This window comes from Cercospora kikuchii, assembly GCF_019650295.1.
Source record: "Cercospora kikuchii DNA, contig_00003, whole genome shotgun sequence".
NCBI classification, from domain to species: Eukaryota; Fungi; Ascomycota; class Dothideomycetes; order Mycosphaerellales; family Mycosphaerellaceae; genus Cercospora; species Cercospora kikuchii.
In genome coordinates, this window is record NW_025408584.1 from 2,612,515 (window position 1) to 2,627,027 (window position 14,513).

The 14,513-nt window shown below is 51.4% G+C and overlaps 6 protein-coding genes across 6 annotated transcripts; 3 read left to right on the top strand and 3 right to left on the bottom strand.

Annotated features, from left to right (window-relative positions):
• Window positions 1–138: 138 nt before the first annotated feature.
• On the top strand, window positions 139–766 carry CKM354_000539900 (uncharacterized protein; the record flags this gene model as incomplete). Its single annotated transcript, XM_044800671.1, has 2 exons — window positions 139–542; window positions 616–766. The coding sequence occupies 2 exons, from the start codon at window positions 139–141 to the stop codon at window positions 764–766; spliced, it is 555 nt and encodes a 184-aa protein (XP_044656606.1).
• Window positions 767–2,525: 1,759 nt separating this feature from the next.
• CKM354_000540000 (uncharacterized protein) lies at window positions 2,526–5,206 on the top strand (the record flags this gene model as incomplete). Its single annotated transcript, XM_044800672.1, has 7 exons — window positions 2,526–2,649; window positions 2,697–3,073; window positions 3,124–3,369; window positions 3,421–3,484; window positions 3,564–3,692; window positions 3,753–4,141; window positions 4,250–5,206. 7 exons carry the CDS (start codon window positions 2,526–2,528, stop codon window positions 5,204–5,206), a joined length of 2,286 nt encoding a protein of 761 aa, XP_044656607.1.
• A 397-nt stretch (window positions 5,207–5,603) lies between these two features.
• On the top strand, window positions 5,604–6,980 carry CKM354_000540100 (uncharacterized protein; the record flags this gene model as incomplete). The annotated part of the gene is made up of 1 exon (XM_044800673.1): window positions 5,604–6,980. One exon carries the CDS (start codon window positions 5,604–5,606, stop codon window positions 6,978–6,980), a length of 1,377 nt encoding a protein of 458 aa, XP_044656608.1.
• Window positions 6,981–7,128: 148 nt separating this feature from the next.
• On the bottom strand, window positions 7,129–8,799 carry CKM354_000540200 (uncharacterized protein; the record flags this gene model as incomplete). The annotated part of the gene is made up of 1 exon (XM_044800674.1): window positions 7,129–8,799. The coding sequence occupies one exon, from the start codon at window positions 8,797–8,799 to the stop codon at window positions 7,129–7,131; it is 1,671 nt and encodes a 556-aa protein (XP_044656609.1).
• A 1,772-nt stretch (window positions 8,800–10,571) lies between these two features.
• On the bottom strand, window positions 10,572–12,155 carry CKM354_000540300 (uncharacterized protein; the record flags this gene model as incomplete). Its single annotated transcript, XM_044800675.1, has 2 exons — window positions 10,572–11,405; window positions 11,457–12,155. 2 exons carry the CDS (start codon window positions 12,153–12,155, stop codon window positions 10,572–10,574), a joined length of 1,533 nt encoding a protein of 510 aa, XP_044656610.1.
• A 576-nt stretch (window positions 12,156–12,731) lies between these two features.
• Window positions 12,732–13,706, bottom strand: CKM354_000540400 (uncharacterized protein; the record flags this gene model as incomplete). Its single annotated transcript, XM_044800676.1, has 1 exon — window positions 12,732–13,706. One exon carries the CDS (start codon window positions 13,704–13,706, stop codon window positions 12,732–12,734), a length of 975 nt encoding a protein of 324 aa, XP_044656611.1.
• Window positions 13,707–14,513: the final 807 nt, after the last annotated feature.

The window sequence follows — 14,513 nt, forward strand, 5'->3', positions numbered from 1 at the left end:
CGGGCAAAGACCAAAAGGTTGAAACGCAAAGACGTTGTTCAGAACATATAATGACTACTCGGATCGCGGCAGCTGTTGTTCTGATGCAACGCATCGCGGGATTGAAGCAGTGTTCAGGAAGGCTTTCCCAAGACCAAAATGCAACTCCTCTCGATACTCATCGCGCTTCCTCTCGCCCTCGGATACACAACTTCTCCTACGGCGACTGAGCCTTGTCTGTCAGAACCCGAGGCCGCCAACATCGCACGACGCTGGTTTTCCATTTTCCAGACCGATTCTCAGGGCAATGGAACTGGCGCAGCGCTCGTTGATGTCACCTTAGCACCCGAATTTCAATACACGGACGAAGGGGCCACCACATTCGGAGACCCAACTCCATTGTACACCAATCGAAGTGCAGTGTACGACTCTGTTTCGAGCTCAGGATACAGCGGTGCATTGGTTACAGATGTCAATTATGATGTATTATACGTCTTCTCCAGCTGCTCGGTCATCGGGACTAGATGGCAGGGCAATTCCAAGAGTGCCAAAGCGGACAATGTGTAAGCTTCAAACATCTTCATGACCTTTGCGTTTCGGTGCGGGTGTCGCTGACGATTATTGATCGAGATGTAGAACCGTACCGATTGGAACCACTATTCGGTACCTGGGTACAGATTACTTACAAGTGGACCTGACTACTCGACTGATATACAATGCTACTTCATCGTCGGATCTCTTGAATTACTACAAGCAGCTGGGGGACTCTAGTGTGCTGGGAGGCTAGCCATGAGCAGACATTGAGCAATGCTGATTGGTAGTATGCGTCTCGTCGCGCCTCTTGATACAATAGACGCGCCTTGGACGATGCATCTTGAACTCTATGGTCAAACATGATGTAGACAGAGCCCCCATTTTTGACATGTAGTCAAATGTTGTTCGATTAAACAGGACTACCTGTTGATAGCAAAGGCGAAATGTAACTTGACAGAGCGGACAAGCAGAGAATGCTGGGTAGACAGGCAAACAAATAATGAGGAAATGGCGTTAGTCCAGAGAGTCACAAATTGTCGAATAAGTACGACTATGATATTAAACAACGATGGACCAGAGTAGGTTGGAGGTCAGGTGCTAAGCTCGCAAATAGCAGGTCGATGCGACAAAAAGTGAATCGAATCGGGCACAGGCGGGTGAACGAAGCAAAAAAGATATTCGTGCTTACACACATGTTTCCTGAGAACTATTAGTTGTTGTTGCAATGACTGATAGATGGGAGAGGACCAACCGAAACGGGGAATTGAACCCCGGCCTTGTCGGGTACTCGTTCATTGAATGAATGAGAGCGACAAATCCTAGCCACTAGACCATTTCGGACCTGATTGGATGGAGTATCTGGCTTGCGGCTGTATATGACACTCCAGAATCTTCACGAAACTCCCACTGGTTTGTAGAGCGACCAGATGCATCTGCCCCATAATGACCGCGGAAAGCAATACAGTCGTGCACGAGAAATCGTGCAGGTGGGGTTCAACCTGATGCCGCAGGTGTCTGCCAGGTTCGCGCACACTCCAAGTCCCACTTCTTGCGTCGCTTCGTCCTGTCAATTTCATACAGTCGCCTGAAATCTTCGAGGATCATGAAGGCGAATACAATACGCCTTGGTGGTTCACTCAGTCTTGTCCAGCTGCCTATAGGTAGACGACGCAGTAGCAGTTAGCAATGGGACCCTCCTCGGCGACGAGCTTTTTGGAAGCCGTCAATCGGTATTCGCCGCGACTCGGCGTTTTCTGCAGCCTAGGTATTGTGGCCTATGGTCTTCTGCTCGGCTGGGAGAAAGTGTGCCATCGCGGGCCGGGATGCCGTTTGCATAGATTTTTCATGGCTGCTCTCCGGCAGAGCTGTGGCTCCGAATACTGCACACTCCAGATCGAATTCCAACCGCTACGAGAGCTACTCCGAGGCCGGCGGACCATCAGGCGGGGTGGAAAGGGTCAGTCATAGTGGAATGGCGGAGACACGACCGCATTCGCGATCGGCTGAAGTCGATTAAGTCTTGGCATGCTGCTGACTAACAACGCAAATCTCCTCCCCGTCCTGCCATGCCAAATTTCCACGACCCAGAATGACACACTGCTTTGACAACGTAGTATACGCCATATCTCGCACAATGAGTTCGTCGAAAGTGCACTGGAGTCTCGATGACAGCCGATTGACTGAATCCTCTGTGCGGCCCTAACCAGGATCCACAGACTAGTCCGCAAGCTACCTCCTCCTCCACCTTCCAAGCTCTGCAACGACGCGGCTCAACGTCGGTGGCCCTCACTATGGAACTATACAATGTGGGAAGACGGTGCGGAGTGCAACGCAGCTACCGGATATGCTAGTCGGCAGATATGAGGCGAACCAACTCTGCAATGTCAATGATGGTCTGGGGAGTGAGGTACTTTCAGTGGATCCGAGTAGTAATCTGACGATGCTCGGAAGCCGCATATGTAGTTCTCCAAATCCTCAACTCCCAAAATGCTGCATCTTCAAGACAAGCAAGGATGAAGGGTGTTGTTTCAGCAGCTGGAGCTCTGCTCTCGCTGGCGTCGACAGCTCACTGCATTGGCTACACTAATGTTTCTGAGGTACCGCTCTATGGGCAAAGTCCGCCAGTGTACCCAACACGTGAGTAGACTGGTAGAAAGCTTCATCCCACGACTGACAGCCAGCAGCCGAAGGCAATGGAGGCTCTGATCCAAAATGGCAAGCCGCATATGTCAAAGCACGCTCCATCGTGGACCAGCTCACGCTCGAAGAGAAGGTCAACATGACTCGAGGACACCCTGGATTGTGCGTCGGAAATACGCCAAACATCACTCGTCTTGGAATACCAGCTCTCTGCTTTGCGGATGCTCCAGATGGCATCAGAGGCCAAGAATTCGTATCTGCTTTCCCAGCACAGCTGACTGTTGGCGCCACCTTCGACAAGCGCTTGATGTATGAATACGGCAAGGCTCTCGGAGAGGAGTATCGTGGCAAGGGCATACACGTAGCTCTACTCCCTGTGGCTGGTCCTCTTGGCAGAGTCGCACGTGGCGGGCGGAACTGGGTGAGTGCGGACAAGAAACCTGGTTGAATCATGACTGACAACGACGATAGGAAGGATTCGGCGCAGATCCCTACTTATCGTCTGTTGGCATGCGCGAAGTCACAACTGGTCTGCAGGGCCAAGGTGTTATCTCTCAGATGAAGCATTGGCTGCTCAACGAGCAGGAATGGAGGCGCAACCCTGGAAGCATGGGCGAGTCCATCTCCAGCAATGCTGACGACCGTACCATCCACGAACTCTATGCATTTCCATTTATGGATGCTGTGCACGCTGGTGCTGCTTCGGCTATGTGCTCCGTAGGTTGTTCCCACGCTGTACTGGTTGCAATTATGCTAATCTGAAGTCAGTATCAACGCATCAACAATTCTTACGGCTGTCAGAACTCCAAGCTTCTCAACGGGATTCTTAAAGGTGAGCAACAGCTCCCAAAATCGAGATGCAGTCTCTCGCGGCTCAGAACACAAATAAACTGATAAATCGTTGAAAAAAGGAGAGCTCGGGTTCCAGGGATTCATTGTGAGCGACTGGGCTGCACAGCATGCTGGAGTTGCCAGTGCAAATGCTGGTCTGGATCTGGTCATGCCTGATGGCGGGTACTGGGGCGACAACCTCACTCAAGGTATTTGCGCTTCGAGGAGCTGATTATACGCCAGATAGCTCTGCTGACTGCTCATTCCAGCTGTCACAAATGGTTCAGTTACCGAGACACGGCTCAACGACATGGTTACCCGAATTTTGGCTGCATGGTACCATCTTGGCCAGGATGCGGGATACCCAGAGGTTGGCGTATATCCGTACGATCAGCAACACCCAATTATTGACGTTCGCTACGATCACGCAGCCCTGATACGCGAGATCGGCGCTGCTGGTACCGTACTTGTCAAGAACAAAGATAACGCTCTGCCATTGAAGAAGCCTAGATTTTTGAACATCTACGGGTACGATGCGAAAGCACCAGACTCGCCTTGGACAACTCCGTCTCGTTTCGGAGGAGGATACGACGTCAATTTTGGCTGGGAGATATTCAACGGAACTTTGATTACTGGTGGCGGTAGCGGCGGTTCCAGCGTAAGTTCTTCCTATCCATTCTTTCTGGTCGTAACACGGTTGCATTTGCACCACACATAAGAACGCGTGGCGATGGTATGGAAGACTTGCGCTGACGCTCTGTTGCAGCCTTCGTACTTCATATCGCCGTTCGATGCAATCCAGCGCCGAGTCATCGCAGACAGAGGCACTGTTCGCTGGGACTTCGCAAGTGTCAATCCAACAGTTTACGCAAATGCCGATGCTTGCCTGGTGTTCATCAATGCATACTCCTCAGAGGCTTTCGACCGGACCACGCTCAAGGACGAGTTCTCAGACAACTTAGTGAAGAATGTTGCCCGCAACTGCACGAACACCATTGTTGTACTTCACAGTGTCGGAATTAGAGTTATCGACGAATGGGTCAACAACGAGAACGTCACGGCCATCATATATGCACTGCTCCCTGGAGAAGAGGCTGGAAATTCTATCGCAGATGTGCTTTACGGAGATGTCTCGCCTTCAGGGCGCCTGCCCTTCACAGTCGCCAAGAACGAGAGCGACTACGGCAACCTACTCAACTCAACCATTGGGTCTGGTCCGTTCCCGCAGGACAACTTCACGGAAGGTCTATACATTGATTACCGCTATTTTGATCAACAGAACATTGAGCCTGAGCTGGAATTCGGATTCGGACTCTCGTACAGCACGTTCGAATACTCGGGTCTGAGCATCACTCCGGCTAGCAACACTACGCAGGAATGGCCAACCCCAGACACACCGATTCCACAAGGTGGACATCCGGAGCTTTGGGAGACACTATTCCACATCACAGTCCAGATCACGAATACAGGAGACGTTGCTGCAGCAGAAGTGCCGCAGTTGTATGTTTCTATCCCAACAGCACCCAAGTGGCAACTACGAGGCTTCGATCGCCTGCATTTGGAGCCAGAACAGACCAAGACCGCAATGTTCAAGGTGACCAGGAAGGATCTGTCAGTATGGAATATTGTGCACCAGCAATGGCAGCTTCAGCAAGGGCCATATGATCTCTTCGTTGGCTCGAGCAGTCGCAAGCCACTGCTGGAAGGCTCACTTGAGGTCTAAAGGATCTGATATCAGAAAGATAAAGACTAGCCAAAAGATATCGCTACTGCCGCCCGTAGCAAAAATAGGCAGGAAATGAAGACTGCCAGTAGCGTTAGCGCTGAATCACACTGTTCCTCACTTTCCATTTGGGCGTTTCCTGCCAACGTCCATGCGGACTGTCAACAGTACCTTCACTTCAATTCGTCAGTCTGTGCGCTTCGCTTCACTATAGTAAAAATTTCCAATTTGGGTGTGGTCTCACACCCTTGCCCCACTAGCCAAGCTCACCAACCTCACTTTGATTTCATTCCTCCGTCTCGACATTTTCAATTCCACATTCCTGCGACATTCGCGACGAAGCGAACGAACACGATAACATAAGTTTACTGACGCAGTGGCGGAAACAAGAAGCCATATGGCCACGCCGAAAGAAGACGCAGCACGTCTCGAAACTTTGGCTCTTTTCATCCTCCAGCAGCTCGAGAAGCCGGTGCCCAACGACTGCCTGCACCTCTGCGGCTATAGCGCAATCGCAATCATTGCAAGCAGGCCGGATGATGTGCTACAGCTGGCGAAGAATTATCTGCATGCCTGGCCCTATGAGAATGTACCCGCATGCTGGCGTCGCTTGTACGAAGATGCCAGTCTTCACCTTGCTGTGAAGCTACTGCGCGAACAAGCAAGTCACTCACAGAACTCTGGCAACGCCGTTTCATTGCCCAGCGCCAATCCTGCAAAGCGCACCAAAATTACGCTTGATGTGGCGCTGAAAGACCAAAACTGGCTTAAGCCATTCTGCAACATCTTGGATCGAGCAGTCATCATCTCCGGCGCTCCAGGCCGCAAGGCCTTGATCGACGATGTCCTTCGACAGCTCGAACTCTTCATGGTATCAGAATGGACAGATATCGAACCTGAGAGACTTCCAACACCTCGACCTCGCCCACTGGAGACAGAATACCACATCATGCGAACCACCAGAGGCTTTGAATTCGAAGAGTTTCAAATGCACCTCGAAACGACAGGAGCACCAGTCATCATGCCTGACACATTTGAGCGTTGGCCCGCTCGCACACTTTGGGACGATGTGAATTATCTCAAGTTCAAAACATTAGGCGGCAACAGGATCGTACCAGTCGAAATAGGCAGCAGCTATACGGAGACTGAATGGTCCCAAAAGATCATGACTTTTGCAGAATTTGCAGAAAGATACCTCATCCCAGATCAGCCAGCGGAAATCGGCTACCTAGCACAACACGATTTGTTCGAGCAGATTCCAAGTTTAAAGAACGATATCAGTATTCCCGACTACTGCTGGACAAACCCTCCGCAACCAGAAGGCGCAGCAGCAAATACTGCGGGATTGAAGACAGTCAAACAACTTGAGGCGCCACTCCTCAATGCGTGGCTTGGTCCAGCCGGAACGAAAACTCCACCACACACCGACCCGTATCACAACATCCTCTGCCAAGTGGTCGGGTACAAATATGTTCGTTTATACTCGCCAGAGTATACGAAATTCATGTACCCCTGTGGGGTGGATGACGCTGGAATCAACATGAATAACACCTCACAAATCGACATGATTCATTTCAGGCCTGAGTTGAAGAGCGGCGAAGTGCAGTATGATGCAGCTCTCCGCGAGCAGGTTCGGAAATTTCCTCTCTTCGGCAAAGCGAAGTATCAAGAAGCGATACTTGGACCGGGAGAGTGCTTGTATATTCCACTTGGATGGTGGCATTATGTGGAGAGCATTACGGCAAGCTTCTCGGTTTCGTTTTGGTGGAATTGAACGTGTGCAGTTTCACCAGGGCCAGATTTCCGATGAGAGTGCGAAAACCCATGTGAAGGTGAAGAGAGCAGGTCACAATCATAGGATCATCTGAATAATTGGGTCCTTCTTAAACTACTCCAAACCCACTGTATCAAGCACGAGTAATCTAGAACTGTCTCGCGCGTTTCGATCTCTTCCTCAGCTGAGGACCAAACTTGAACATCACAAAAGCGATCAAGCTCAAAATTGTTCCAACAATGGATAGCAGTAATCCAGCATACTGACTTCCAACGTTGTGGAAAAATTGACTCGCGAACAACGGCGAAACAGCGCCAAGCGTATTTCTCATGAACCCCTGCCCAGCAATTGCCGAAGACGAATTCTCGCCATAGCAGTCCGCAGTGTACGAATACGTGCTTTCGAACACGAAGTAGATACCAAACGCGATAGGCGCAAGAGCGATCGTAGGAGCGATCCAGTGGATATCGCCGTACTGAGTGAATGAGTAGATGAAGAGGCCGATCGGAAACCAGACTGCTCCAAACATGGCACCGTATAAGCGACTCTCTGGTGTAGCGATGCGATCTGGATCGTTCATGATCTTTTCGTACTTTCGCATTTGCAAGTGATGCGCCGCCCAGCCGAGTGTGGTTCCAATGGCCAAGCTGATGTACGGTAATCCAGAAACGCCCTCATTCCAGCCGCGCTTTTCGATGAAGGTGATCGGAATGACGGACAGGAAGAGGAAGACCACGAACCAGCAGAAAGCAATCCAGAGGCCGAACGCGAAGACCACAGGCTCCGTTGCCAGCATTTTGAATGCTTTGACTGATGATGCCTTCAGCATACTCTGTAAAGATGGTGTTTCGATCTCATCTGGGCCGACGTAGCGGTCGTCACCTGTCGCCTTGCGGAGCTGTCTTGCACGCCTCTGCAGAAACACGCCACCACGGGTTTCTGGGAAGAAGATGACGATGCAGATCAAGAGTGGGATGGTGCTCAGTCCTTGGATACCCTCAACCCATCTCCATCCCAAATGTTGATCGATGAAGCCAGCGTACACCGGGGCGAAAACGGTACCGAAAATGGCGATGAATGCGAACATTGCCATTGGTCTGCTGCGTTGTCGTGGCAAGTACATGTCGTCGAAAGTACCACCAACCAGAATCGTGCCCACGCATCCGAATAGACCCAGGAAAGCTCTCATTACCAAAATCGTGGCCATGTTCTGTCCCAAAGATAGGCCAATGAAGCAGAGGGAGAAGCAGAAGTATGCACCAGCATACACAATCTTGCGACCGACAAGCTCGCAAAATGGAGCGAGGAAGAGGGGCGCAATCGCACAGACGAAGTTGAAGAGGAACAAGCCGAGCTGGCCAATTTCTGTCGATACGCCGAATTCTGCAGTCATGCTGTTGACTGTCGAGCTGTAGCAGGTCGTCGAAAGTCCGATCGATAGTGTCATCAGGTTGAGCATCGTTGTGACGGCACGTTTGTACCACGGATTCCAGTTGAAGGGGTTGACAGGGTCAAATGAAGCGTACTGCAGTACGATGAACTCTTTGCCATCCACCTCGACCAGCTCAGTCAAGGTCAGAGGCATGTCGATGTCGACCACCTGAAGCGGGCCATGATTGTCGTGCAGTCCAGATTCCTTGCTCTCTTCCACGTAGCGACCTCCTACCACTCTCCCAGCTCTTGTTGTCACATTTTCTTCTTGGCCGATTTCAGGCTTTTGCTGGACTTCTGACCGAGTGTCGGGTGTGTTGGTATATGGGGTGGAGATCTTGTCGGTGTACCTGCTCCACAAACTCGCATTTCGAGACGGTCCCTCCATGATTGGCTATTATGCGAGGTAGAGGCAATACTTTGATGATAGTTCGAGAAACGAAGCAGAGAACGAGACGATCAGCCTACCTTTTGTGCTACTTACGGAATACGGCTCCTTCAAATTCTTTTGCGACCACAATGCCACATGGTCACGAATCCGACCGCACTGATGTTGAGGATGATCTCATGTGGATCGATTGAAAGAGGTCCGCAAACTGACCGTGAAGTGACCGAAAGTGAAGGCGCCATCTCACCACCATCCGGCGTCCCGCAATGCTGGAAGCAATAGCGAATATGTTCACTATTCCCAAGCTGACTGAGCGCTTCGGTGGCCATTATTGGCTCAGTATCTCGATCCACATAATGATTTTGAGCAAGCGCACGTCATTGCAGAAAAGTCTTCGAGAAGCCAAAGAATGATAACGATTCTGTCGTGGCGCCGCCGAAGCACATTGGTCTTGTCAGATTTTGGCGTGGTTCCACAAGGAGCGGGCCGCAGCTTGCATAAGTATGTTCCCTGTTAATTTGATGTCAACTTCCAGCAGAGACCACTCTCTTTAATCAATATGCTGTTCTCGTTGCCCGGGGGCATTTTGCTGTTGAGAGCTCGAATGCTGCATGTGAAATTAGCTTGAGAAGAGCCCCATTTCCCGAAAGATTCAGCGCGATTGAGCATGCAAATGGGTAGGCTCCTCGAGTGCATCGTAGTGCAAACTCTGAATTGCCACTTCTGAAAATATACGCTGGCTCGGATCATAGTTCCTGTTCACAGCCCCCTAGCTCTTCTGAGTGTCGCAACATGACGTTGAAGCCAAACTCGCCGAATAGACACCGCGTGGATGCTGATGCCATAAGCCAGAGGCGCCGTCACGAAGGCACTTGGTCTCTGGGCAGACGCATAGTGCTACTTTCTCGTCCTTCGACCCGCCCACGAGGTTCATGTGGAAGCGTCCGGTGGGCCGCCGCACAGCTCGCCATTCTGTACTCCGGACGGAGTATTTGTTTCTGTTTCGCATCCGCAGATTGGAGATCCCACTGATCCACCGCGCATTGGGAAAGATGCCTTCCCGAAGCATGCTCGGAACAGACAACACTCTCGTGAAGCATGACCATCGCTGCAGTTGAGAGGTGGGCGCCCGTTTCCTCATTCGCTTGATATCTCCCAATCCCACTTGGCATGTTCTCTGACCGCCAAAGAAGTTGTCCGGATATGTGCGTCGCGAACGAGGACCGTGGGGCATTGGCGGGTGCTCGGAGCTGATAAGGCCATCGTCCTCCTGGCCTATGCGATGCTTCGTGACGCTAATTTCGAGGAAGGATGAGATGCGTGGCGCTATGAGAATCGTGCATTGATAGCCATGCGCTTTCATAAATTGCGTCCGTTCTTCATGCAACGTGTTCGGGTCAGCTCGTCCTATCTTGCAGTCGACAAGCATGTGGCCATCTCCAGGTGTTCCAGCATAGCTTCCTATTTCGCGCCCACCGCGGTCTGTGGTCACTCGGGGCGCTTTAGTATTGCGGATCGGTCGTTCCTGGCACAATCGATGGATGGTATCAACATCACTACCGCTGATCTGGATATATTGCCCATGGCGCGCAAGATGGGAAGCAGAACGAGTGCGAACGAGAAGACCTTTGAAAACATGGAGTTCTGGACCCAAGAGCATCGGGTATGTGGAGAGGATGGCAACCTCGGATAAGGTTCTTTCCTCGCCACGAGGCTCCCGCAGAGACTTTAGCCGGCAACTGGAGAAGAACTTTAAACAATCCAATGCAACCTCACTCCGCACATTCGTACGAAGTCCAATCATCGACGTCTCCTCCGCCATATTTCGCAACTGCCGGCCACACGCACAGTTTCCTCGTTCTATTTGCGCCCGAAGGCGGAGAAGTGCTGAGAAATTCTGTCGGCGGCTCTACCCCGTCGGATTCCACCCACTTCACGAGCGGAGCGATGAACGAGTATGTCGCGGGCACGTCAGGATAGCCGGGGTTTGCTCCGCAATGCCCCCCACCAGGTATCATGACCAAGCGGTAGAAGTCGTCGACGCTTCCACCCATAGCACCCTCGACCTGCTTCAGATGCTCAATGGGCCAAGTGCCTGCGTTGTACTGGTCTGCCCAGCCTTGGGAAGTGAGCAGTTTACCCTTCCGACTCTTGAAGGCAGAAAGATCCGGCGTGATGGAGTCGATGAGCCTTCCTGCTCTTGCATCCACGATGTCGACATCGGAAGCCCAATTGAAAGTGGCATTGTTGTAGTTTTGGTCATCGAAGACGAGATTCTTCAAGATTGGCACGCTGAAATCCCTCGATAGATTGCCCAGTTGCATCGCCCATCCAATTTCGCTGCCAAAGTCGAAACCAGGATAGACTTGTGCTCCGGTATCTGCACGCTTCGGTCCAGCATAAATTGCTTCCACAGTCTCAATCTTGGCTTCGGTCAAGCAAGTCGAGTTGGACGACGACTGGCAGGCCAGGCTGTTGATGTCGAATTTGCACGCGAGCGGATTTTCGATCAACCGATCGGCCACACCATCGATCTCATCGCAGGCGTCGAGCACAGCACCAGTGACGAAGTCCAGCTCTTCCTGGGTCAGAGCAGTCTCTGGCGTCTGACGTCTCATTAGCGAGTGCTCCGGGAGTTCACCCATACAGATACTTACGGCAGCATGCTGAGCATTCCAAAGGAAACTCAGCGCAAGATGACTATACCAATTCCCAGGACAGCCCGCATAAATCCCATCGAACAACTCCGGATGGAACTGAGCCAACGCAAAGCCTTGCGCTCCGCCGGTGCTGCAACCATAGTAGTACGACTTATTCGGCTGCTTGGCGTAATACTCCTTGACCAAGGCCTGGGCAGCAGGGGTGAATAAGCTTATTGCGTCGTGAATCCAGGCTTGTACTTGTTCTTTGTCATGGAGATATGGCAGATAGCCTGTGGTGTTCTGGTTGTCTGCTGCAAGATGACCTGCATCCCCTCCTGCGACTGCCATGCCCAGTCCGTTGTTGAGCTGGGTCAGCATGCCGCTGACATCGATAGTACCGGCCATTCCTCCATTTCCTACAGCGATGAATCGGTCTTCGTAAGCATCTGGGAGCCAGGTAGAGAAATGGAGGCTGTTGTTGTTGTTGCCATACGAGATGACGGCATTGACCTCACAGAACCCGACTTGATTGAGGGTTCCGTTGACACCACCAGTGGCATTCCGAGTACCTTCGGCATAGTATGTCGCATTCAGGAACGTTCCGTGATACCGCTTGAGATCTGCCGATGCAAGGTCCGAGCATTCGATCTGAGGCTTGAGTAAAGAGGCAAATGTGAGCGGCAAGCCCGCAACCAAAACAATGGGCAGCAGCATTTTCGCGAAGTCTAAAGAAGCATCGGCACTGTGAGAATGCTAACCTAGACCCATGTTATAAAGAACCCAATGTAGCCGGCCTGCCGAAAAACTGGCAACTCGAAGCATTTCGCGACATTTAGCCCGCGGGGCTGCACGTGGGGAAGATGTGGAGGCCTCCGGGCACTGGTTTCAGTCGTCGCTCATCAAGCAATCAGAGATACCTTGTGTAAAGCGAGATTGGCAGTAAGTCCGACTCAACTGTTGCGCGTTATTACGCCCCTAGTGAGGACATTTTCGAGCTACTGGCAACCCTGCCTACCCTTCGGATTCATATGACAGACCACGATATCACAACCACCAAGCACTTCCCCCAATGCTGCTGCAACTATACCGACGATTCTGTCAAACTTGGCAATTTGCAAGGGCTCTCATCTCATTGTGGTTGAGGTAGTATGAATATCACCATGGAGCACAAGTGGCTCCAGCTTTGCCCTCGAAGAACAAGTAGGTCGCAATATGATGGACCCAACATTGACATTCGGTTGCTTTACATGTTGCTTTCAGCTGTCGCCCGACATGGCCATACGACTAAGTTTATTTTGACCCTTTCATAAGCATCAAGGTCGCCAATCCGAAAGGACACCCAGGACAGGGCAGATAGTGACTAGGGTGATCGTACTTGGGCAACATCTCATCAGAGATATGACTTGACACGTAGTGGATGTACAGTTCGGGCCAGCAAAGCAAAGCGTCACATCCCTGGTGAGGGCATGCATAGGGTGTTTCGATGATTCGATTGTACTTGAACTCCGGCTGATAGAATACAGTATCGTCATCCCGCAGCCGATTGCGTGGCAGAGGGAAGAAACACTCATCTATGTCTCGGTGGCCTGGGCAACGGCCATTGCTGGAGCAGTTTTTGCGATCGAGATTGATTTTCCAGTTTTCGATGACATAGTGTAGGACATGCATGCATCCGGCATCACCCATGAGATGAGAGACTATGGGCCGGTTGAGATATTTGTTGCCATTGAGTGACCAGTTCTGGGCAAAAGTGTCGATTTTGTCTACCGTCAAGCGATGCAATCCCATTTGCATGACATACTCTGCCCGGAAGGCCACAGGTGACTTGTTGCAAGCTCGGCAAGACACAGTAGGTGGCAGAATAGGACAAAGATAAATGATCTTGTTCGAGCCGATCTCAACGCGCACACCAGGCGACAGAGCGACATGATCGTCAATTGTCTGCCAGAAGCGTATCATGTTTTCAACGACACAAGGACCCTGGTATCCCATCATCCAGGAGAACTCCCATGCTCGGAGAGTGCAGGTGAAGATAAAGCCGGGCTCACGCATCAGGGCTGCGTAACAAGTAGGCTTTGGTGTCTCATCCTCTGCTCTGAAGTCCAAAGAGTTCCAGACGCTCATTGCTTTAGCCAAAGAATCGTCCCATTCTTGCTGAAAGAGTGGATGTGGAGGTGGAAGCTCGGAAACCTCAAGTTCGGCATTGAACGATGGCAGCTGTTTGGATTTCCGCTCTGTAAATACAATTTGGTCTTCGTGCGACATTTGCGAGACCCTGCTGTCTGATATCTAACGGTGAGGAAGGAGTGTTGAAGAAGGTCTGGGGAAGTTTTTTCTTTGCAACTCGTGAGCGTCAAGAAGTGCAGGAGGGGTGGTGACAAGAGGCGCAGGAGGAGTGGTGACTTCCTCTCCTTCACCGCGAGCATCAAGTGTAGAAAGGCTGATGACTTCTTGGCCCTCTTGCCCTTCTTGTTCTTCTGCTTCTTCGTCGCTTTGAGCATCGTGGTCAGAGTGTTCAGAGAGTTTGGAAACTTCTTCACGATAAGCGTAGTTTCCCGAAGAGCTGGTGAGCATTGCATTGTTTGCTTCGCTGTCGTCCTTGCTGTCGTCACTGTCAATATAAGAAGAGTTTTGCGATTCAGAGACGTCTTCCCCGGAGTTCGGCCTTGCAAAAAATTGTACTTTCCAGGTAACGTGGTTCCTGCCGTGACGCTCTTGGATAACAATCTTCAATTTGTCGACGTATTCACTCGGCGATCAGAGCCGCTCTGCGGCGCGAGTGAAGTATAGTGCCATGTTTCCCCACTCCTCGAGGCTCAAATGCTCAGACTTTCGCAGTTTCTTGTTGAGTCGTTCCCGCGTTGCTGGCATTTCGTTCATATCCCAGACTTTCGGAATGACAGTCTGAGTCACCTAAAACATTCGTCACAGAAAGTCTGTAAGGTCGTTCGAAGTAAAGCGCCGCTCACGCCACCCGTACTTGGCGAAGGATTGGTCGGTCTTGCATTGTGCACCAGCTGGCACGAAGTCGGGGTCGTCACTTGGAGTGTAGTCTTTACGCTGACTTCCTGT